This window comes from Hyla sarda, chromosome 10 (assembly GCF_029499605.1).
Source record: "Hyla sarda isolate aHylSar1 chromosome 10, aHylSar1.hap1, whole genome shotgun sequence".
Classification (NCBI taxonomy): domain Eukaryota; kingdom Metazoa; phylum Chordata; class Amphibia; order Anura; family Hylidae; genus Hyla; species Hyla sarda.
In genome coordinates, this window is record NC_079198.1 from 128,005,646 (window position 1) to 128,030,413 (window position 24,768).

General features: G+C 43.8%; 1 protein-coding gene across 1 annotated transcript; it reads left to right on the plus strand.

The window, feature by feature from the left end:
* The first annotated feature begins 10,592 nt into the window (after nt 1-10,592).
* On the plus strand, nt 10,593-20,924 carry LOC130294062 (natriuretic peptides A-like). Its single transcript, XM_056543458.1, has 3 exons — nt 10,593-10,709; nt 12,982-13,305; nt 20,798-20,924. Exons 1-3 carry the CDS (start codon nt 10,593-10,595, stop codon nt 20,834-20,836), a joined length of 480 nt encoding a protein of 159 aa, XP_056399433.1. The 3' UTR covers nt 20,837-20,924.
* Nucleotides 20,925-24,768: the final 3,844 nt, after the last annotated feature.

The window sequence follows — 24,768 nt, forward strand, 5'->3', positions numbered from 1 at the left end:
CTATGTACAATGTATCAGTCTGAGGTCCAGGATGTTTAGCTCACAGAGCATTTTCTATAGACTGGATACAATTGTATCACTTCTCAGCTGAGATCAGGACTAGTTATGTACAATGTATCAGTCTGGGGTCCAGGCTGTTTAGCTCACAGAGCATTGTCTAGACTGGATACAATTATATATACTGTACTTCTTAGCTGAGAGCAGGACGAGCTATGTACAATGTATCAGTCTGGGGTCCAGGATGTTTAGCTCACAGAGCATTGTCTAGACTGGATACAATTGTATCACTTCTCAGCTAAGAGCAGGACTAGCTATATACAATGTATCAGTCTTGAATCCTGGCTGTTAAGCTCACAGAGCATTGTGTAGACTAGATACAATGTTTTCCCTCCTCAGATAAGAGCAGGACTAGCTATGTACAATGTATCAGTCTGGAGTCCAGGATGTTTAGCTCACAGAGCATTGTCTAGACTGGATACAATTGTGTCACTTATTAGCTGAGAGAAAGACTACTATGTACAATGTATCAGTCTTGAATCCTGGCTGTTAAAGGGGTAGTCCAGTGCTGAAAAACTTATCCCCTATCATAAGGATAGGGGATAAGTTTCAGATTGCGGGGGGTCCGACCTCTGGTGCCCCCCACGATCTCCTGTATGGCGCCCCGGCAGTCCGCGGGAAGGGGGTGTGTTGACCACTGCACGAAACGGCAGCTGACACGCCCCCTCAATACATCGCTATGGCAGAGCAGGAGATTGCCGAAGTCAACACACCCCCTTCCCGCGGGCTGCCGGGGCATCTTACAGGAGATTGCGGGGGGCCCCAGCGGTCGGACCCCCCGCAATCTGAAACTTATCCCCTATCCTTAGGATAGGGGATACGTTTTTCCGCACTGGATTTCTCCTTTAAGCTCACAGAGCATTGTCTAGACTGGATACAGCCTTTGGCTGTCCGGGAATGCTGGGAGATATGTAGTTTTGCAACAGCTGGAGGCACACTGGTTGGGAAATACTGACCTAGAGGACATTGGTAGAAAGGCAGGAGCATGACTGCAGGATCAGTTTGTAGTCTGTTACCATAGAGACGCATAGGTCTTGGAAAAGAAAACAGAAAAATGACAGTGATGCAACAACACAATACAACCTGAAAAATGGGGGTTAATAGATTGTCAGCTCTGCTGCAGAATAGACCCTCAGCCCTTGGTGCTATCTACATAAAGGACCAAGAAGTTAATTATCGTAACAATCCAAACCACGGTGTGTTGCCCCCACTCCCACCCCCCAATTAATGTCACCTTGTTCGTTGCCGCTCAGGATACTGCTGGTCTGACCTTTGTTTAGCCTAATACATTACATAGGAAATTAAGTTGACATTTGCGCGGTTCTCAAGTCTTGGTGTTAAAGGGGCCGTATTGCCTTTTCCTCTTATTTAGAACTATTCCTGGCACTTACACTCCTGGGAGGGGGCGCGCTTCTGTATTTTGGACTAAGGAAAATACTGACCAAATTACTGTGTGTGAACCCAGCCTTACAATTACATTTGCGATTTGTAGCGCCACCTAATGGCATTATTGCAAACTGCTTAAATGCCAATGAAATATTATCCCCTAAAATAGTCAAGACACTTTCACCAGTTCAGTACTCCCCAAATCTTTCCTTGGTATGTCCATCCGGACCCCATCACTTATTACCCTCTAAGCTGACAATAGCCATAAATGTATCCAGGAATATAATTACAGAGCTAATTTCTTCCAAAAACAGCGCCACCCCTGTCCTGTGGTATTACAACTCGGCTCCATTCACTTTAATGGTCCTGAGCTGCAGAACCACATACAACCTGAAGACTAGTGTAGCATTGTTTTTTTATTTAATTTATTTAGTTTTTTTTTTTAAGAAATCAACACTGTTTAAAGGCACGTCATACTTTTGCAATGCATTAGTTACCTATGACTTTTAGTAGTAGTGCCTACAATAAGTCCGCACCGACGCCGTCACTACTTGACTCACATAGTGGGGACACTGTTTTAGAACGTAAGACATTTTGTTAAATTGTTACTGAAAAAAATATACACATGCAACTGTGCACTAGGTCTTGATTTAAAAACTTCCACCTGTGATGGCCCAGTATGGGAGTTGTTACCCCGTACCCTTGTCCTGTCAGGTTGCCTCCCTGCAGTGTCCCCTGGGTCCCCCCCCCAACCCCCCCCCCCCTGCATCTGTTCTACTGTAATTGTATATTATCCCCTATGTTATGTATATAAGAATGTTGTATCTTTAAGAAATGTTCCCATGTGATCACCAGTTGTCATGTGATTGTTACCCAGGTGGTATCAGTGACCAGGTGACTTATGGGTGACCAATGGGACCCCACCAGAGTCTTCTCCCCATAAAAGCCCTGGGAGGAGTCTCTTCTCTCTCTTAGTCCCTGAGTCTTTGCTGAGGTGCAGTCGAGTCTAAGAGTCTGGAGTCCATAGGAGCCTCAAGTCACGTCTGCAGCCACAACATACAAGTCTACAAGTAACTACAGTCACAGCTTAGTCTGTCTCCAGTCAAGTCAGTCACTGTCATCTATTGTCAAGTCAACGTGGACTGCACTAAATTGTCCAAAACCACTGCAAGTCCCAGCAAGGCCTTAAGGTCTCTGAAGTCACTGGTCACCTCCGTGGGCCCTGGCTGAACTGTATAGACTTTACCATCTGTCACTCAGTAAAGTTACCATTGTCCGTAACTTGGCGTCAGAGTCATTATTGCCCCCCGTGCCTAGCCCAGGATACAGCGGCATACCTTCAGGTGGTATTGTGGATAAACCACGCCCTGGCGTCATGAATACAAGGGGTTAATGCAAACTGCCCCTAGGGTAATTCCATCTGCCCTGCATCTCGCACCCCCTACCACACACCATTATGTGTACACAGACCTATGAGTCTCCATGGTAACAGACTACAAACACACCCTGCGTTGTCTGATCTTGATAACTTCATACTTCTTGATAACTTACATTCGATAAGCGTCAAGGGAGAGTGATAGAACTTAGCAGTGTCAGCAGTGATACCTATTCCACTATAAGGTCCTGTTCACACGGCTGATTTCGCCAGCAAAAACGATGCGTTGTCAGCACGTGACACTCAGCTACCATTGATTTCAATGGGTTGTGGGGAGATGCAGAAAGAAGTAATATTTAGCCACCCTGGGTATATACCAGTATTTCCCAACAGTGTGGCTCCAGCTGTTACAATACTTCTTACAGCTGATCTTACAGCAGCTTCTCGGCCTTTTGGCTAAGATCAAGTGTAGGACCTTTCCTGTTAGTTGGCGGTGTGGAAGACCACCAAGGCAGGATGGGGAATCACACAGTTGGGCAGGTGTACCAGGGATGGCTGTGGAGAACAGCAGTCATATGAGACCTGTTCCTGCTGGATCTGGCCCCAAGGTTCGGGTAGATTGAAGGCCAAGGTGCAAAAGTGCCCTGGGAGTGGTGACTCCAGGGTGCCGGAACTCACTTGGGATTGGCAACCCCACTTGAAGGATGGCACGTAGCACGCACTTTTTCTCTCACTCTTCTGGGCACTCACCCCTAGTATTCCGGCCTTCCGGCTAGGATCGGGGAATTTTTATAGATCCGGTCGGATTTCCGGGCAGTATTACACTGCGCACATTCACTTATTTATTTACTTATTTTTTATGTCACTGTGTCCACTTTTTGTGTTCGTTTGTTCACTAGGATATGGTCAGGGTGCGGTTCCCCTTCTGGGTGTCCCTCCTGCCGGTCTAGGGGAGGTGTGTGTGGCCATTGGGTTCCTCACCTCCCTGCCATACCCCGTGGCTTTCCTGCTCCGGCAGGGAAGCCAAACTGGTTTTCGCATATGCGAAAATTCGCACGCCAGTCTCACACAGTAGTATTACAGCCTTCTTTACACCACACACGCTGGAAGCAGAGAGGGGTGATCACTGTGATGTGTACTGTGAAAAAAAAACAAACGAATATTCGTAATTTCGAATATATAGTGCTATATTCACGAATATTCGCGAATTCGCGAATATGCGATATTCGTGAATAAAATTCGCATTGCGAATATTCGCGAGCAACACTATCTCCCTCCACCTCTACACTCCCTAGACAGCGGGGAGATTGTGGAATACACCCCTGTACAGAGCCTGCGAGGGGAATGGGCAGCAGCCGTCACCAGGCCCAAGAATCCTACGTAATTCCCCATTGCCTATTTCACCAAGCATCAAGGGGAAGGTCGTCCAAGAAGAATGGTATCCTGAGACACCTGGACCCAAGTATTTGCATCAAGGGTCCACTACAGATGTGCCCAAGCTTACTCCTGTGGTCGAGGAGGTTTGGCCTAACCAACGGGCACCAACTAAAGTGCCTCGGCCTACTCCTGCTGAGGAGGAGGTTTGGCCAGCCCAACAGGCACCTACATGTGATCCCCAGTGGCGCAAACTGCTGCTGTCCAGGTGGTGGTCACTGTGAGCTCGACCATCACTGAATCCAGTATGTCCCATGTGTCGTGGGACACTCATGGCAGCCCCATGAAGGGTGCACAGTCTCGTGGTCCTAGGCACATGTCCCAGCCTAGTAAGCAAGGTGACCATCGAGGTTGGGATGGAAAGTTGCTAGGCCACAGTATTTGAAGAATTATTACTGTTGAGTCGTGAGACTGAGTACAGAAATCATTGTTATCGGTTTTGCAATGTTTAAGAAAAGTGTCTGATGAACTTGTCAAGAAGTTTACCTGTAACCATTTGCGTAAGTGCTTTTGCCCGGCTTTTTAGCCGTGAATCTTTACTGAGAACTCCAAAATGTACCCAGGGCTGTGTAGTTGGAGTTGGGGAGTCTTTTGGGTACCTGCAGCCGGAGTCGGCAAACAATGCACCGACTCCGACTCCTACTAAATTTAGATTGGAATAAAAAAAAAGCAAGTTTAAATGTCCCAATTCACAAAAAGTTAGAATTAATGACTTCTCTACTGTAGGAATAAAGATCATTGCATGCAGTGCCTCACGTAACCGCAAAACGAACACGTTAAGTGACCGTGAAGAAGCTGCTTTTCATGTGCTTCACTATATGGCACGCAACGCACAATTAGGAGCGGCAATACTTTCCATAGTGTTGTGTTCTGCTGTTACAGGGAACCCATGGGTAACCTAGCCTCGCACTGATAAGGGATTAAGTAAATATGTTTTTTGCAGGACTAGAGACACTTGTATAAGTGAAGGGAATGGAGGGTCAATAGTTAAAGACTGAAGGTGTAAACCATTGTAAAAACTGCTGCCATTCAGCTAAGGCTATAAAAACTTGTAAACTCCAATTGTTAGCTTAAACTTTAAACATGACTATGGGATTCTACTAGGGAAATCATGTTTTATAATAAATGCCCCTTCCTGGATCCTCCCACTGCCCTATCTTCAGCAGCAGATCAGCACACAAAAAGGAGAAGGCAGCAGCTTCTGCCCAACTACCTCTCTCTGCTAGTAGAGCTTAGAAGAACTTGGTGGAACAGCTTCTTGGATTCAACTGTAAGTGTTTATAAATATATTTGCATATTAATACAGAGGAGTTGGAGTCGGGGAGTCGGATGTACAAAAAACTGTGAAGTCGGAGTCGGAACATTTATCTACCGACTCCACAGCCCTGAATGTACCTGAACTATAGAGCGGTGCAATGAAAGTCTGAATATATCATCAAAGCAACATATTTTGTCTATTAATGCACAAATAAAAATCTATGTTTATGTACTGTAATAAAACATGTATGTGTTTGTACAGAACTGGTTAAGGTATACAGTGTCCTTATTCATGCCACCCAAGGACAACTCCCAGTAAGGTACAAAAATTAACTCATAAATAAAAGTTAAGTACCACACATAGTCCAGTGTAGTCAGTACACTATTATTACTTTAGTCTAATCCAATGTCAATGATTAGATATGACTGTAACCTTGTATATTTTCCAGTCCACCCATGTCTATAATGAGGATGTCTATTGTTTTCTCCTGTCCCAGTGTGCAAGATACTTTACTGGCCAGAAGGTATTCCTGATAGCTTCACAACACACATGTAGAGACAGAGCTAACCAAATGTAAATGTAACATGATGTTTGGAGTCTATGTATAGAGTTCTGGGGGGAAGTGTGTCAAACCAAGGGACCCCAGTAGCCAAGGCATTGGGTAGATAGCCTCAGGCAGCCCAATCGGAAATGTCTCGTAAAAATTGTTATGTATATAGTTGTTGGAAAGTGTCGAGAAGCAGATTACAAGATCAAAAATCTCCACCCATGTTTAGAACATGTATGGACTCGTTGATATTTTCCAGACCTGGAAAGGACATTGTGCAAAAATTCCCCAGGAACTATCATTTGCCCCAGTGGGCACTTCGGTCCTCCGCCCTGCAGGACTGGGCTTCGAGGGTGACTGTAATTAAAAGGGGGAGTTTGTGGTGGCCCAGTACAGGATGGTGTTTCCCCATACCTTTCCTGCCCTGTCAGGCAGTGTCCCTCAGTGTCCCCAGGGGCCCCTGCAGTTTTTCCCCCCATGCAAATATGTTGTGTATTATATTAGGTGTTCTATCTTTAATAAATGTACCATGTGATTGTAACCCAGGAGGTACTAGTGACCAGCTGACCCCAAAGGTGACCTATGGGCTCCCTGCTAGTCTCCCCCATATAAACCCTGGATGGAGATTCTCTCTCTTATTCCTGAGGTCCAGTGCAGTCAAGTCGTCTTAGTGTGTGTGTCCAGAACATTGGAGGCCTTAAGTCAAGTCCTGCAGCAACAAGTCAAGTGCACAGTAAACTAAAGTCACAGTCCTGTCGGTCAAATCAATTCTTCTGTCTACCCAGCGTGGCCTGCACTAAATTCTCCTTTCTACTACAAGTCACAGCAAACCTGTGAGGTCTCTGTGTCACTGGTCACCTCCTTGGGCCCTGGCTGAACTGTATACACTTTATCATCTGTCTACCCTCAGTAAAGCTACCATTGTCCGTAACTTCGATGTCTTCATTGCCCCCGCGTATAGCCCAGGATCCACCAGTATAACTTTGGGTGGTTAAGGCTAAACCTTAGCCACCCAAAGTTAATACCATCTGCCCCTAGGGTAACAACATATGCCCTGCACCACACACCCAGCCATTACCACAGTGTCAACGTGGTTAACAGCTGGTTGTCCACTAGTTGTGCACTTTCGGTCCCTGAGTAGCTTCGGCGAAAGGGGACATTGTACCTGGAACCTTGTAGGTGCCTTTTGGCCCAGAGGTGAAGGGTTTGCTGAGGGGGGTCTCTCTCCTTTCGGAGAAGGGCTTGCGATAGACCACATCCTTGTGCACGTTTTTTTGTGTGAACACTTGCATTTTTAACTTGCACCTGGGTGATTTGAGAGCATGTACCTCGGCTCTTCAATAAAAAAAAATAAAAAAAAATAATACTTCCTACAGCTGAGAGTTTGCTACAGTTGTTCCTAGTCTATTCAATCCTCTGTAAGCTAAACCTGCGCAGATACAAAGTAACAAACTATCAGGACAGGGGAGAGATGTGTGCCGCTGACGTGTCAATTATTGCCTAGACTGCCTCCCATTGCAACAAATTCTCAGCTTTGAGGAGACACAATGTCCTCAGGGACCCCAAAGGTAGCGGTGGAAGGTGACGATTCAGAGCAGTGTTTCCCAACCAGCGTGCCTCCAGCTGTTGCAAAACAACAACTCCCAGTATGCCCGGACAGCCCTTGGCTGTCTGGGCCTGCTGGGAGTTTTAGTTTTGCAACAGCTGGGGGGACCCTGGTTGGGAAACTGTGGTAAATACAATAACTGCATAAAATAGTATACAAATAATGGAAATATAAACTTTCATGTCAAATTCTCTCTATCGCCATCTAAAGGTCATAACAGGTACTGCACCCTCATTATAAAAGGGGTACTCCGGTGGAAAACTTTTTTTAAACCAACTGGTGCCAGAAAGTTAAAAAGAATTGTAAATTACTTTTATTAAAAAATCTTAATCCTTCCATTACTTATCAGCGGCTGTATACTACAGAGGAAGTTGAGTTGTTCTTTTCTGTCTGACAACAGTGCTCTCTGCTGACACCTCTGTCCATGTCAGGAACTGTCCAGAGCAGGAGAGGTTTGCTAGGGAGCTTTGCTTCTACTCTGGACAGTTCCTGAGACAGACAGAGGTGTCAGCAGAGAACATTGTGGTCAGACTGGAAAGAACAACTCAACTTCCTCTGTAGTATACAGCAGCCGATAAGTACTGGAAGGATTAAGATTTTTTAACTGAAGTAATTTACAAATCTGTTCAACTTTCTGGAGCCATTTCATATGAAAATAATTGTTTTCCACCGTAGTACCTGTTTAAGGCAATTATTAAAATTCTTAACTTAGTCGTAGGTTGTTGGGGCATGCTGGGAGTTGTAGTTTTGCAACAGCTGGAGGAAACCTGGTTAGGAAACACTAATCTTGGGGGATTTAGATGGGGGTGGTATATACTGGTTGGGAAACACTGGCATATACAGTAACTGCTTATAATACTACAGTGATTCCTCAACATAAGATGGTAATTTGTTCCAAATAAACCATTGTTACTTGAATCCATCATATGTTGAGGGATCCGTGCAATAATAATATAGAAAGTTATACTCACGTGTCCCCGCCGCTCCGGACCGTCACCGCTGCTATGGATCGTTGCTCTCCATTGCCGTCATCACGTCGCTGCGCACGCCGCTCCTATTGGATCCTATAAGATGCCTGATTGTGGAGGTCCCGCCGCTGGGGACCCCCGTGATCTTGCACGCCGCACCCCGTTTAAAATCAGTCCCCGAAGCGTGTTCGCTCCGGGTCTGATTACTGTCGATCACGGGGCCGGAGCGTTGTGACGTCAAGGCTCCGCCCCGTGTGACGTCACGCTCCGCTCCCTCAATGCAAGCCTATGCAGCTGTCACGCCCCCTCCCATAGGCTTGCATTGAGGGGGGCAGAGCGTGACGTCACAACGCTCCGGCCCTGTGATAGACAGTAATCAGACCCGGAGCAAACACACTCCGGGGACTGATTTTAAACGGGGTGCGGTGTGCAAGATCACAGGGGTCCCCAGCGATCAGGCATCTTATCCCCTATCCTTTGGATAGGGGATAAGATGTCTAAGCACCGGAGTACCCCTTTAAGGCTGACAGGTACTGCACCCACAGTATAATTTAAGGAAATTATATTTGCTTTCCTTACTAAATCAAAAGCTGTCTGGGTATGCGGGGAGTTGTAGTTTTGCAACAGCTGGAGGCACACTGGTTGGGAAACACTGGTATATACAATAACTGCTTAGAATGCTATACAAATGACAGAAACGTACAGTTTAATTTTGCAATGTGAATGATGCAGCAGAATCCCATTGAATAAAATGAGTGGCTGCTGGTATATACAATTGCTGCTTAGAATAGTATACAAATTATGGAAATGTACAATTGAAGTTCTCTCTATCACCACCTACAGGTCATAACAGGTACTTCACCCTCATTATAAATGTTCATTGAAAGGGGTTCTCCGGTGCTTATACATCTTATCCCCTATCCAAAGGATAGGGGATAAGATGCCTGATCGCAGGAGTCCCGCCGCTGGGGACCCCCGGGATCATGCATGCGGCACCCCGTTTGTAATCAGTCCCCGGAGCGCGTTCACTCCGGGTCTGATTACGGACGATCACAAGGCCGGCGGCGTGTGACATCACGCTCCGCCCCTCAATGCAAGCCTATGGGAGGGGGCGTGACAGCTATCACGCCCCCTCCCGTAAGCTTGCATTGAGGGGCGGAGCGTGACGTCACACGGCGGCGGAGGAGTGACGTCACACGGGGGCGGAGGAGTGACGTCACACGCCGTCAGCTGTGTGGTCGCCGGTAATCAGACTGATTACAAACGGGGTGCCGCGTGCATGATCCCGGGGGTCCCCAGCGATCAGGCATCTTATCCCCTATCCTTTGGATAGGGCATAAGATGTGTAAGCACCGGAGTACCCCTTTAAGGCAAAATTGTTTTATTTTATTTTTTATTTTTTTTAGATCTGTTTATTGTCACCTGTTACTATAGTCGCCAATAAACATGTGACCCACGGACATCGCCGGGGTACAAAAATAGCGCCATAAGTTTAAGCAGAAGCCGGGTTCACATTGTCCTCATTCCACAGCCCTAATGCGCGTCGCGCGTTGGTCAAAAGGTTGAATTCTCTCTCATTTTCCATGAGACACGTAGAAAGAATTCAGGTATAGAAAGAAGGAGCAGAGGTGAGGAGCCTCTTATGGCAGGAATGTCAGGCTGCCGGCGGCCAAGGGGGTCAAGTGGGCGAGTTGGCTCTACGGAAGGGCTCGCTGCGATGGCGAAGGGAAGGATCGCTTTAAAAGGGAATCTTCTGCCCGCCTGAAAAAAGCCTCTTTATCTTTTCGGAAGTGACAGAATGTGGATGAGTTAATGCCTGAGACAAACTCGTGTCCGCCTGGCACCTATATAACCAGTCAGTGTTGTGGTCGCTGGACAGACGGGGGCGCGAGACAAAAACATATAGACAGACAAGGGAGACGGGTGCAGCTACTCCATAGGAGACCTAAACCAACACCGCCATGGGGACCTCAATCGTTGCCTACTTTACTTGCCTTCTGCTTCTTCTGACATTGACCAAGGTCCATGGAGGTCCAGTCTACAGCTCCATGATATCGTCAGACCTGTCCGACCTTAAGGTAAGGCGAAGAGCGGCGTGAACACTTTGTAACGCTATAGCAGATGTAGCAGAGCTGAAGTGAATCCATAGGCTTTTTCTATTGCAACGCCGTTTCTCTAGCATGAGAGGCATAAGCATGAAGCCTGTTGGCTCAGGGATTAACACCGGAGTCCTGGGTTCAAATCCCACCAAGGACAACATGTGCAAGGAGTTTGTATGTTCTCCTACACTCCATACTATATCCATAACTGAATTAAGCCATTTAGATTGTGATGACAAGTTATGTACAGCGCTGCGGAATAGGTTGGCACTATATAAGGGAATTGTGATTATTATTTTACGTATAAAGAGATGTTGTAGAGCTGAGTTTGCTGTTTGGTACAACTAAACTAGTCTAGTGTTTCTCAACCAGGGTGCCTCCAGCTATAGCAAAACTACAACTCTCAGCATGCATGGACAGTATATATATATATATATATATATATATATATATATATTATATATATATATATATATATATATAAACACAAATGTATATAAACACATATATAAATATATATATATATATATATATATATCAGCTATAGTGGTTCAGGATAGTATGTGATAGTGGATAGGGGATGAGTGGTTTTTTGCTGGACTACCCCTTGAAATGGCAAATACATCCTCCTAGAGCAGTGGTCTCCAACTGTGGACCTCCAGCTGTTGCAAAACTACAACTACCAGCATGCCCGGACAGCCGTTGGCTGTCCAGGCATGCTGGGAGTTGTAGTTTTGCAACTAAAACTGTGACCGATTTGGCATTTTTGCAAAAAAAAACACAGGCGGAATTTCCGTGCGCAATTCCGCGGAAGAATTCTGCAAGAATTTACTGTCTATTGATTTCAATGGGATTCTGACTAGAGATGAGCGAACTTACAGTAAATTTGATTCGTCACAAACTTCTCGGCTCGGCAGTTGATGACTTATCCTGCATAAATGAGTTCAGCTTTCCGGTGCTCCGGTGGGCTGGAAAAGGTGGATACAGTCCTAGGAAAGAGTCTCCTAGGAATGTATTCACCTTTTCCAGCCCACCGGAGCACCGGAAAGCTGAACTCATTTATGCAGGATAAGTCATCAACGGCCGAGCCGAGAAGTTCGTGACGAATCGAATTTACTGTAAGTTCGCTCATCTCTAGATTCTGCACTCCCATTCAGACAACAGCATTTTTGCGGCGGTATTTAGTTGCGGATTCTGTGTCGGAATCCCTATTGAAGTCAATAGGGCTTGAATTTCGGCAGAATTCTGTGTTCTGAAACAACACACAAATTCTGCCGCAATTCTGTTCAGCAAGCTTTACCAAACGGAAATTCTGCGGAGTTGAAGAAATTCCGCCGTGTGAACATTCCCTTAAACAGGTAATAGAGCGGCAGCAGGACCCACATTGTACAAGCCTCACTGCTCATGGGATATCATAACTCCACTAGTAGATTAACATTAGAACCTCATCATACTATGAAAATTGAAGGAGGGCATGGTATGATGGGAGTTGTAATTTTGCAACAGCTGGAGAGCCACCGGTTGGGGAACATTGGGGAACAAGAACAGTGTTTTTCAATCAGGGTGCCTCAAGCTGTTGCAAAACTAAAACTCCCAGCATTTCCCGACAGCTAAAGACTATCCTGGCATGCTGGGAGTTGTAGTTTTGCAACAGCTGGAGGCACCCTAATTGAAAAACACTGCATTAAACAGTATTTTTTTTTCCCCCAACCAGGTTGTCTCCAGCTCTTGCAAAACTACAAGTCCCAGCATATCCGGGCATGCTGGGAGTTGTAATTTTGCACCCTGGTTGGGAAACACTGGCATAACCCCTTTAATTTTGTGTATATATATATATATATATATATATATATATATATATATATATATGGATTGCCTTCCTGGGCATGCTGGAAGTTGTAGTTTTGCAACAGCTGAAGGCACACTGGTTGGGAAACACTGGCACGACACCTTTAATTGAGATATATATATATATATATATATATATATATATATATATATATATATGGATTGCCTTCCTGGGCATGCTAGGAGTTGTAGTTTTGAAACAGCTGGAGGCACCCTGGTTGGGAAACACTGTATTAGAAGTCTCTTTGCTCTTTCTTAGACAACCACAAATAGGATGATGTGATTTAAAAAAAATGAAATAACCAATGAACCAATGAAATAACGAATATAAACTTCTTAAAGAGACAGCGTCACAAAAGCCAGACTAAAACGTTCATTGCAGTTATGGTGTTTCTCTCCATAGGGTCTCCTGGAACGCCTAGAAGACAAACTCCCGGCAGAAGAACCAGAAGTCCCAGCTCAAGATTTATTTATGGGAAACTATGACTCATTGGATTCCATCCAGTCTTCTAATTCAGCCCCATCCTGGCCCGGGGAAGGGTCCCGGCCCCCCGCAGACCTGGGCTATAACAGAGGGTCCTGGGCCCAACCTGATAGGGTGTCCCCCCTGAAGAACAAGCTGCGAGAGCTGCTGAACGCCCCCCGGAGCATGAGGCGGTCCTCGGATTGCTTTGGGTCTCGGATTGACAGAATTGGAGCTCAGAGTGGCATGGGATGCGGCCGCAGGGTAAGGGTCCCTAAAAGGAGTTACTCCCAATATGTTCAGAATATCACAATAGAGGTGGCGGGAGATGAAGGTTAAGATCCAGAACAGTGTTTCCCAACCAGTGTGCCTCCAGCTGTTGCAAAACTACAACTCCCAGCATGTCCGGACAGCCGAAGGCTGTCCGTTGCAACAGCTGGAGGAACCCTGGTTGGAAAGCACTATTCTATCATATATATTTTATAACCTGTCCTACCTGTCTTATTACTTCATGTTGGGAGTTGTAGTTCTGCAACAGCTGGAGGCACGCTGGTTGGGAAACACTATTCTATCATATATATATATATATATATATATATATATATATATACATATATATATATATTTTTTTTTAGAACCTGTCTTACTATTTCATGTTGGGAGTTGTAGTTTTGCAACAGCTGGAGGCACGCTGGTTGGGAAACACTATTCTATCATATATATATATATATATATATATATATATATATATATATATATACATATATATATTTTTTTATAACCTGTCTTATTATTTCATGTTGGGAGTTGTAGTTTTGCAACAGCTGGAGTCACGCTGGTTTGAAAACCCTGGTATATACAAAAACTGCTTAGAATACTATACAAACAATGGAAATGTGCAGTTTAATTAGGAAATCTCTATATCACCACCTAAAGGTCATTACAGGTACTGCACCCTCAGTATAAAGGTTACGGTATTCAAAGGAAATCATTTTAGTTTTTTTACTCAACCTTTGGCTGTCCAGGCATGCTGGGAGTTGTAGTTTTGCAACAGCTGGAGGCACCCCTGGATGGGAAACACTGACCTATACTATATACTACTATATAGTCCAACATGCTGGGAGTTGTAGTTTTGCAACAGCTGGAGGCACCCTGGTTGGGAAACATTGTCCTATACTATATACTACTATATAGTCCATCATGCTGGGAGTTGTAGTTTTGCAACAGCTGGAGGCACCCTGGCTGCGAAACATTAATCGGGAATATGGAGGGTACAATAGAAATTTCTGCAACTTTTCACTGTTTTATAACACCTTAACCCCTTAAGGACTCAGCCCATTTTGGCCTAAAGGACTCAGACAATTTAATTTTTACGTTTTCATTTTTTCCTCCTCGCCTTCTAAAAATCATAACTCTCATATTTTCATCCACAGACTAGTATGAGGGCTTGTTTATTGCGCGACCAGTTGTCTGTTGTAATTACATCACTCATTATATCATAAAATGTATGGCGCAACCAAAAAACACTATTTTTGTGGGGAAATTAAAACGAAAAACGCAATTTTGCTAATTTTGGAAGGTTTCGTTTTCACGCCGTACAATTTATGGTAAAAATGACGTGTGTTCTTTATTCTGAGGGTCAATACGATTAAAATGATACCCATTATTACGTACTTTTATATTATTGTTGCGCTTAAAAAAAATCACAAACTTTTTAACCAAATTAGTACGTTTATAATCCCTTTATTTTGATGACCTATAACTTTTTTATTTTTCCGTATAAGTGGCGGTATGGGGGCTCATTTTTTGCGCCATGATCTGTACTTTTTTTTGATACCACATTTGCATATAAAAAAACTTTTAATACATTTTTTACAAATTTTTTTTTTAAACAAAATGTATTAAAAAAGTAGGAATTTTGGACTTTTTTTTTTTCCGTTCACGCCGTTAACCGTACGGGATCATTAACATTTTATTTTAATAGTTCGGACATTTACGCACGCGGCGATACCTAATATGTCTATAAAAAAAATTTTTTACGCTTTTTGGGGGTAAAATAGGAAAAAACAGACGTTTTACTTTTTTATTGGGGGAGGGGATTTTTCACTTTTTTTTTACTTTTACTTTTACATTTTTTTTATTTTTTTTTTTACACTTGAATAGTCCCCATAGGGGACTATTCATAGCAATACCATGATTGCTAATACTGATCTGTTCTATGTATAGGACATAGAACAGATCAGTATTATCGGTCATCTCCTGCTCTGGTCTGCTCGATCACAGACCAGAGCAGGAGACGCCGGGAGCCGCACGGAGGAAGGAGAGGGGACCTCCGTGCGGCGTTATGAATGATCGGATCCCCGCAGCAGCGCTGCGGGCGATCCGATCATTCATTCAAATCGCGCACTGCCGCAGATGCCGGGATCTGTACTGATCCCGGCACCTGAGGGGTTAATGGCGGACGCCCGCGAGATCGTGGGTGTCGGCCATTGCCGGCGGGTCCCTGGCTGCGATCAGCAGCCGGGATCAGCCGCGCATGACACGGGCATCGCTCCGATGCCCGCGGTTATGCTTAGGACGTAAATGTACGTCCTGGTGCGTTAAGTACCACCGCACCAGGACGTACATTTACGTCCTGCGTCCTTAAGGGGTTAAAGGGGTATTCCAGGCAAAACCTTTTTTTATATATATCAACTGGCTCCAGAAAGTTAAACAGATTTGTAAATTACTTCTATTAAAAAATCTTAATCCTTCCAATAGTTATTAGCTTCTGAAGTTTTCTGTCTAACTGCTCAATGATGATGTCGCGTCCCGGGAGCTGTGCATGCTGGGAGAATATCCCCATAGGAACTGCACAGCTCCCGGGACGTGAGTCATCAGAGAGCAGTTAGACAGAAAACAACAACTCAACTTCAGAAGCTAATAACTATTGGAAGGATTAAGATTTTTTAATAGAAGTAATTTACAAATCTGTTTAACTTTCAGGAGCCAGTTGATATATAAAAAAAAGTTTTGGCCTGGAATACCCCTTTAAGGATGCAGGGTCAATGGGGTATTCGTAAAAAAATATCAAAGTCCAAAATTGTGTATTTTTGGTCACTCTGTATACCCTAAAAAATGTATTAAAAGTGATCAAAAAGTCCCATCAAAACAAAAATGGTACCGATAAAAACTACGGACCACAGCGCAAAAAATGAGCCTCATACATCCCTGTATGTGGAAAAAAAAGTTAGAGGGGTCTGAAAAGGACCATTTTAAACATACAAATATTGGGGCATGTAATTATCATTTTTTTAAGTAGTAACATAAAATAAAACCTACATAAATTGTGTATCCTTGCGACCGTATGGACCTACGGAATAAATAAAAGGCGTCAGTGCACTGCGTAGAAACAAAAGCCGCTAAAATGACAAAATGGCGGTTTTCAATTTTGTCCCAACAATTTTTAGTTTTGCTGTATATTTTGTGGGGAAATGATTGATGTCATTACAAAGTAAAATTGGTAGCGCATAAAACAAGTGTTCATATAGGTCTGTAGGTGGAAAACTGAAAGCGTTACTATATTTAGAAGGCGAGGAGGAAAAAAATAAAGTGCAAAAAACGGAAAAACCCTGCGTCCTTAAAGGGGTACTCCGGTGGAAAACATTTTTTTTTTTTTTTAAATTAACTGGTGCCAGAAAGTTAAACAGATTTGTAAATTACTTCTATTAAAAAATCTTTACCCTTCCAGTACTTATTAGCAGCTGGAAATTCAGAGGAAAATCTTTTGCTCTCTGCTGACACCTGATGCCCGTATCAGGAACTGTCCAGAGCAGGAGAAAATCCCCATAGCAAACCTATGCTGCTCTGGACAGTTCCTGACACGGACAGAGGTGTCAGCAGAGAGCACTGTGGACAAGACAAAAAAGAAATTCTAAAAGAAAAGAATTTCCTCTGTAGCATACAGCTGCTAAAAAGTGCTGGAAGGGTAAAGATTTTTTAATAGAAGTCATTTACAAATCTGTTTAACTTTCTGGCACCAGTTGATTTAAAAAAAAAAAAATTCCACCGGAGTACCCCTTTAATGGGTTAACGGCCTCTGCTTATACAGGGGAGACTTTTAAAAGTCTGATCCAGGGTTAGAAAAATCCAAGTAGATTTCTTCCGAAAAGAAGAAAGCAACATTGCAGTTTCATTAAAGTGAATGGTGCCAAGTTGTAATACCACAAACATCCTGAGGTCAGGGGTGGTGCTGTTTTTGGAGGAAATCAGCTATGTTTCTCTAATCCTGGATGACCCCTTTAAAGGGGTTGTCCAGGATTAGAAAAACGCTACTTTCTTTCTTTTGCAAAAACAGCGCCCCATCCTGTCCACAGGTCATGTGTAGTACTGCAGCTCAGTACCATTCACTTCAATGAAGCTGAGCAGGAATACCAGATACAACCTATAGATCGGTATTTCCCAACCAATGTGCCGCCAGCTGTTGCAAAACTACAACTCTCAGCATGCCCTGATGACCAAAGACCGTCAAGGCATGCTGGGAGTTGTAGTTTTGTAACAGCTGGAGGCACCCTGGTCGGGAAACACTGATCTAGATCCTGACATGCCACCGCTACCTTTAGTGTCCCTTTTGTCTTTCAAAAGCTGAGGATTTGTTGCAATGGTAGTCAGTCTAGGCCATTCTCGACACGATAGCAGCACAGATATCTCCCCTGTGCTGATAGTTTGTTACTTTGTATCAGCGCAGGTTAAAGGGGTAGTCCAGTGGTGAAAAACTTATCCCCTATCCTAAGGATAGGGGATAAGTTTGAGATCGCGGGGGGTCCGACCGCTGGGGCCCCCCTGTGATCTCTCTGTACGGGGCCCCAACTCTCCGCCGAGATAGCGGGTGTCGACACCCGCACGAGGCGGCGGCCGACACGCCCCCCTCAATACATCTCAATGGCAGAGCCGGAGATTGCCGAAGGCAGCGCTTCGGCTCTGCCATAGAGTTGTATTGAGGGGGCGTGTCGGCCGCCGCCTCGTGTGGAGGTCGACACGCCCCCTTCCCGCGGGCTGTCGGGGCTCCTTACAGGAGATCGCAGGGGGGCCCCAGCGGTCGGACCCCCCGCGATCTGCAACTTATCCCCTATCCTTAGGATAGGGGGATAAGTTGCTCACCACTTAATCACCACTGGACTACTCCTTTAAAGGGGTATTCCAGGCAAAACCTTTATATATATATATATATATATATATATATATATAGTATATATATATATATATATATATATATATATGTATATCAACTGGCTCCGGAAAGTTAAACAGATTTGTAAATTACTTCTATTAAAAAATCTTAATCCTTCCAAAAGTTATTAGCTTCTGAAGTTTTCTGTCTAACTGCTCAATGATGATGTCACGTCCCGGGAGCTGTGCATGATGGGAGAATATCCCCATAGGAACTGGACAGCTCCCGGGACGTGAGTCATCAGAGAGCAGTTAGACAGAAAACAGCAACTCAACTTCAGAAGCTAATAACTATTGGAAGGATTAAGATTTTTTAATAGAAGTAATTTACAAATCTGTTTAACTTTCCGGAGCCAGTTGATATATATAAAAAAAAGTTTTGGCCTGGAATACCCCTTTAAGCTTTACCGAGAATGACAGAAACAGAAAAGCATGGGTTATGACTACCACTAGGGGGAGCTCACAACTAACTGATTTATAGTACCTAAATCCGTTTTGCGTGTGAGGGGGGTTCCATGTAGTGAGCAATCCCTATACCAGTGTTTCCCAACCAGGGTGCCTCCAGCTGTTGCAAGACTACAACTCTTTATAATCATATATATATATATATATATATATATATATATATATATATATATATAATGCATATAACAATTAAAGGGGTTATGCCAGTGTTTCCCAACCAGGGTGCCTCCAGCAGTTGCAAGACTACAACTCTTTATAATTATATATATATATATATCATATATATATATATATATATTTATTTATATATATACTATATATATATATATATATATATATATATATATATATAATGTATATAACAATTAAAGGGGTTATGCCAGTGTTTCCCAACCAAGGTGCAACCAGCTGTTGCAAGACTACAACTCCCAGCATGCCCGGACAGCCGTTGGCTGTCCGGGCATGCTGGGAGTTGTAGTCTTGCAACAGCTGGAGGCACCCTGGTGGGAAACACTGCCCTATACAGACACATTATGAAATTATTCCGAATTGTTGTAGAAAAATTGAATATTGCCTTGAGAAGACTCCTACACATATTCTTCTATTGACCGCAACATTCCGCGGATTAGAAGCGTTAATTACAGAGGCGCCAAAACATGTAGAACGATCAATATTCTTCATTTGTATCTATATTGGGTTCTATTTACGCACCACAACCAGCGAGGATCAAATCAATAACCCCAGAGAGATACCGGGGAAACAATGTATCTCCAGCCCCTTTATCCTATCCGCTCCCATTTTTCTCCATACATAAGGTTATGCATTTTATATATATATATATATATATATATATATATATATATATATATATATATATATATTTATATTTATATTATTTATTTATTATATATTTTGTTATTTTTTTTAATGTATTTATTTTTTAATTTAATTTATTTATATATATATATATATATATATACATATACACACACACACATTGGTCCTGATTTACTAACGTGATCCCGACTCTTTTTATCGGGTTCTGCGACACAATTTGTGTCAATTTGCACGTCCTCTGCGACACTTTGTGCAACACATTTTACCGGTAAAAACCTGACGGTTCTCAGTATTTTTTAACCAGACTAAAGGGGCATGGTTTGCATAACTAGGGGCGTGTTCCCAATATTTTCCTGAAAACCCGTTGTATTTAAAGGGTTACTCCGGTGGAAAACGTTTTTTTTTATTAACTGGTGCCAGAAAGTTAAACAGATTTGTAAATTACTTCTATAAAAAAAAAAAAAAAAAAAAAATCTTAATCCTTCCAGTACTTATTAGCTGCTGAATACTACAGAGGAAATTATTTTCTTTTTGGATCACAGAGCTCTCTGCTGACATCATGACCCCAGTGCTCTCTGCTGACACCTCTGTCCGTTTTAAGAACTGTCCAGAGGAGGAGAAATTCCCCATAGAAAACATATGCTGCTCTGGACAGTTCCTAAAATGGACAGAGATGTCAGCAGAGAGCACTGTGTTCCAAAAGGAAAATAAATTCCTCTGTAGTATTCAGCAGCTAATAAGTACCGGAAGGATTAAGATTTTTTTAATAGAAGCAATTTACAAATCTGTTTAACTTTCTGGCACCAGTTGATAAAAAAAAAAGTTTTTCACAGGAGGACCCCTTTAAAAAAAAATAAAAAATAGTGAAATACTGAACTTGAAAACCCGACTGCCGTGAAGTGGGGGGAATCTGTTAAAAAGTGTGTTTTTTTTTTTTTTTTAAATCCTGTTACTTTGTCCCCTTTATTTGTAATCTTTATTTTTTCTTTTTTTCTTTTTTTTTTTCTTTTAAAATTTTTTGTTTGTTTGTTTGTTAACCCATTAAGGGCCATGAATGTAAAGTTATGCCCTGGTGCATATTTACTTTGCTTTATTTATTTGCTTTTATTTTTCCTGTGAGACAGAATTTTCCCAACATGTGCAAAACATTGATAAATAAATGTGAGAAAAAATACACTGAAAATAACCCGACACTCTTAGTAAATCAGGGCCATTAACTCCCATCTTCTTCTCTTTCTTTCCTCAGTTTTCAAGAGAAAGCGAAGCACAAAATGTACAGGATTAAAAGACCAATCGGAGACGACTGCAAGAGGCCCTGCCCGTCATAAGGGACTAATATATTAATAATACATAATAATAATAAAATAATAATATCTGTAAAATTGTTTAAAATGTTATACTATTATTTCTTATCTTTAGCAGAGTGTTTCCCAACCAAGATGCTTCCAGCTTTTGCAAAACTACAACTCTCAGCATGCCCGGACAGCCAAAGGCATGCTGGGAGTTTTAGTTTTGCAACAGCTAGAGGCACCCTGGTTGGGAAACACTGGCATAACCCCTTTAATTGTTATATACCGTATATATATAAGATATATATATATACCGTATATATTAATTATATATATGTGTGTGTGTGTATATATATATTGATTGCCTTCCTGGGCATTCTGGGAGTTGTAGTTTTGCAACAGCTGGAGGCACCCTGGTTGGCAAACACTGGCATAACCCCTTTAATTGTTATGTACCGTATATATATATATATATATATATATATATATATATATATAAAATTATATATGTGTGTGTTTATATATTGATTGCCTTCCTGGGCATGCTGGGAGTTGTAGTTTTGCAACAGCTGCAGGCATCCTGGTTGGGAAACACTGCATTAGAGAATCAGCAGGTCCTCAGTTTGGCTGTCCGGGCATGCTGGGAGTTGTAGTTTTGCAACAGCTGTAGGCACAATGGTTGGGAAACAACTTATAGACTCTGTAGTGGCTGTAATAAACCTTTTATATGAACTGGGGATTTTTTTATTTTTTTTATTTTGTTATTTTGGGGAAGACCCCCGTTGAGGATGAACCCTACATGCTGCCACGTTGCACACAACACAACTTCCCGAATTATTGAAATTTTTCGCAAAAATCTTTTTTTTTTTTTTTTTTTTTAAATCTGATCACGGGGGGGGGGGGGGGGGCAGTCATAAAAGGGTTAACACTCAGAACGTATTCACTTTGTAAGAGAAACATAGAGGGAGGGAGGGTAGCTCAAACCACAAGACTTCTTCACTTTGTACTTGTCTGGAATGGAATAAAGATATTTTTCCAGCCCTGTCGGTGTCGGCTCTGCAGGTGTGGTCTTCGCCTCCGCCATCACCGATGCGTCCAGACGTAGCGTCCTCCGAATACAGAAGGATAATGAGTTCTCATCCCTACGTGAAGAGACCAACAGGGGGCGTACCTCAGACTTTCTCCTGTGACGTTTCGGCTCTGCTGTTCCAAGACAAGCAGCCGGTCCCGGCAGGAGCCTTTTCGGTTGTCTTTGATCTCGGCGGGTTCCTGTACTGTACTTTTCGTATCAATAAAGAGAACGGAAAACTATTACCGAGTACATCGTTAAATATACAAAGAACCTGTCCAGATATTTGCGCAAAAGTCGTTACAAATTTCAATGTATAGGGTCAACATTGGGGGAGATTTATCCAAACCTGTCCAGAGGAAAAGTTGGCGAGTTGCCCATAGCAACCAATCAGATCGCTGCTTTCACTTTTGAAAAGGCCTCTGAAAAATGAAAGCAGTGATCTGATTGGTTGCTATGGGCAACAGAGCAACTTTTCCTCTGGACAGGTTTGGATAAATCTCCCCCCCCCCCCCCCCCTCCTATATGTAACAAATGCCGATTTATTTATTTTAGGCAGAATTCACAGTAAAAAAAATTTGAAATGAAAAAAAATGTACATTATATGTGGACCTACCCTTCTGGTGAATAGTGTTGGCTCACTGTGTTGTTATGTGTTATATAAATAAAGTTTGATCATTGTATAATTGTAAAGCTGCAGCTTTTTTTTTTTCTTTTTTTTAAATACTTTAGTTTTATTTCCAGAACTGCATGCTGTCAGTGAATGAAACATCGACTTGTTAAACTACAACTTCCAGCTGTCAGCCTTCACGAGGTGTCCGGCAGCGGTGTATTTCTCTCTACCCTATTTTGAACACATGCACGCTCAGCTGAAGCGAGTGTGCAAGTGTGTAGGCGATAGGAATAGTATAACGTAATGCAGTCTTTTCCAAACTGTGTGTTTCCAGCTGTTGCAAAACTACAACTCCCAGCATGCCCGGACAGCCTTCGGCTGTCCGGGCATGCTGGGAGTTGTAGTTTTGCAACAGCTGGAGACACACAGTTTGGAAAACAGTGACATAATGTAAAGTAGAGGATCTCTATGCAGAGACCTGGCTGTGAGGAGTGACTGACAATGTGTGTCCACAGCTCAGTGGGTGGATGTACTCTTTGCCATACACTTCATACCCCAGGTGTCCCTATACACTTCACTCCCCAGGTGGCCCTATACACTTCAAACCCCAGGTGGCCCTATACACTTTGTTCCCCAGGTGGCCCTATACACTTCATTTTCCAGGTGGCCCTATCCACTTCACACCCCCCCAGGTGGCCCTATCCACTTCACACCCCAGGTGGCCCTATACACTTCACACCCCAGGTGGCCCTATACACTTCACACCCCAGGTGGCCCTATACACTTCACACCCCAGGTGGCCCTATCCACTTCACACCCCAGGTGGCCCTATACACTTCACACCCCAGGTGGCCCTATACACTTCACACCCCAGGTGGCCCTATCCACTTCACACCCAGGTGGCCCTATCCACTTCACACCCCAGGTGGCCCTATACACTTCACACCCCAGGTGGCCCTATACACTTCACACCCCAGGTGGCCCTATACACTTCACACCCCAGGTGGCCCTATACACTTCACACCCCAGGTGGCCCTATACACTTCACACCCCAGGTGGCCCTATACACTTCAGACCCCAGGTGGCCCTATACACTTCGTTCCCCAGGTGGCCCTATACACTTCGTTCCCCAGGTGGCCCTATACACTTCGTTCCCCAGGTGGCCCTATACACTTCGTTCCCCAGGTGGCCCTATACACTTCATTTGCCAGGTGGTCCCCATTATACCCAAGGTGGCACTATACACTTCATTTGCCAGGTGGCCCTATACACTTCATTTTCCAGGTGGCCCTATCCACTTCACACCCCAGGTGGCCCTATCCACTTCACACCCCAGGTGGCCCTATACACTTCACACCCCAGGTGGCCCTATATACTTCACACCCCAGGTGGCCCTATACACTTCACACCCCAGGTGGCCCTATACACTTCACACCCCAGGTGGCCCTATACACTTCGTTCCCCAGGTGGCCCTATACACTTCATTTGCCAGGTGGTCCCCATTATACCCAAGGTGGCACTATACACTTCATTTTCCAGGTGGTCCTAAACACTTCATACCCCAGGTGGCACTATACACTTCATACCCCAGGTGGCACTATACACTTCAATCCCAGGTGGCCCTATACACTTCACACCCCAGGTGGCCCTATACATTTCACACCCCAGGTGGCCCTATACACTTCACACCCCAGGTGGCCCTATACACTTCACACCCAGGTGGCCCTATACACTTCACACCCCAGGTGGCCCTATACACTTCGTTCCCCAGGTGGCCCTATACACTTTGTTCCCCAGGTGGCCCTATACACTTCATTTGCCAGGTGGTCCCCATTATACCCAAGGTGGCACTATACACTTCATTTTCCAGGTGGTCCTAAACACGCCCTATACACTTCATTTTCCAGGTGGCCCTATACACTTCATACCCCAGGTGGCACTATACATTTTATACCTCAGGTGGCCCTATACACTTTACACCCCAGGTGGCCCTATCCACTTCATACACCAGGTGGCACTGTACACTTCACACATCAGGTGGCCCTATCCACTTCATACCCCAGGTGGCCCTATACACTTCATACCCCAGGTGGCCCTATACACTTCATACCCCCAGGTGGCACTATACATTTTATACCTCATGTGGCCCTATGCTTCTATACCAGGGTTCCCAAACCCAAGACGATCCAGCTGTTGTAAAAACTACAACTCCCACAGCATGCTGATGGCTGCCTGTTATCAGAGCA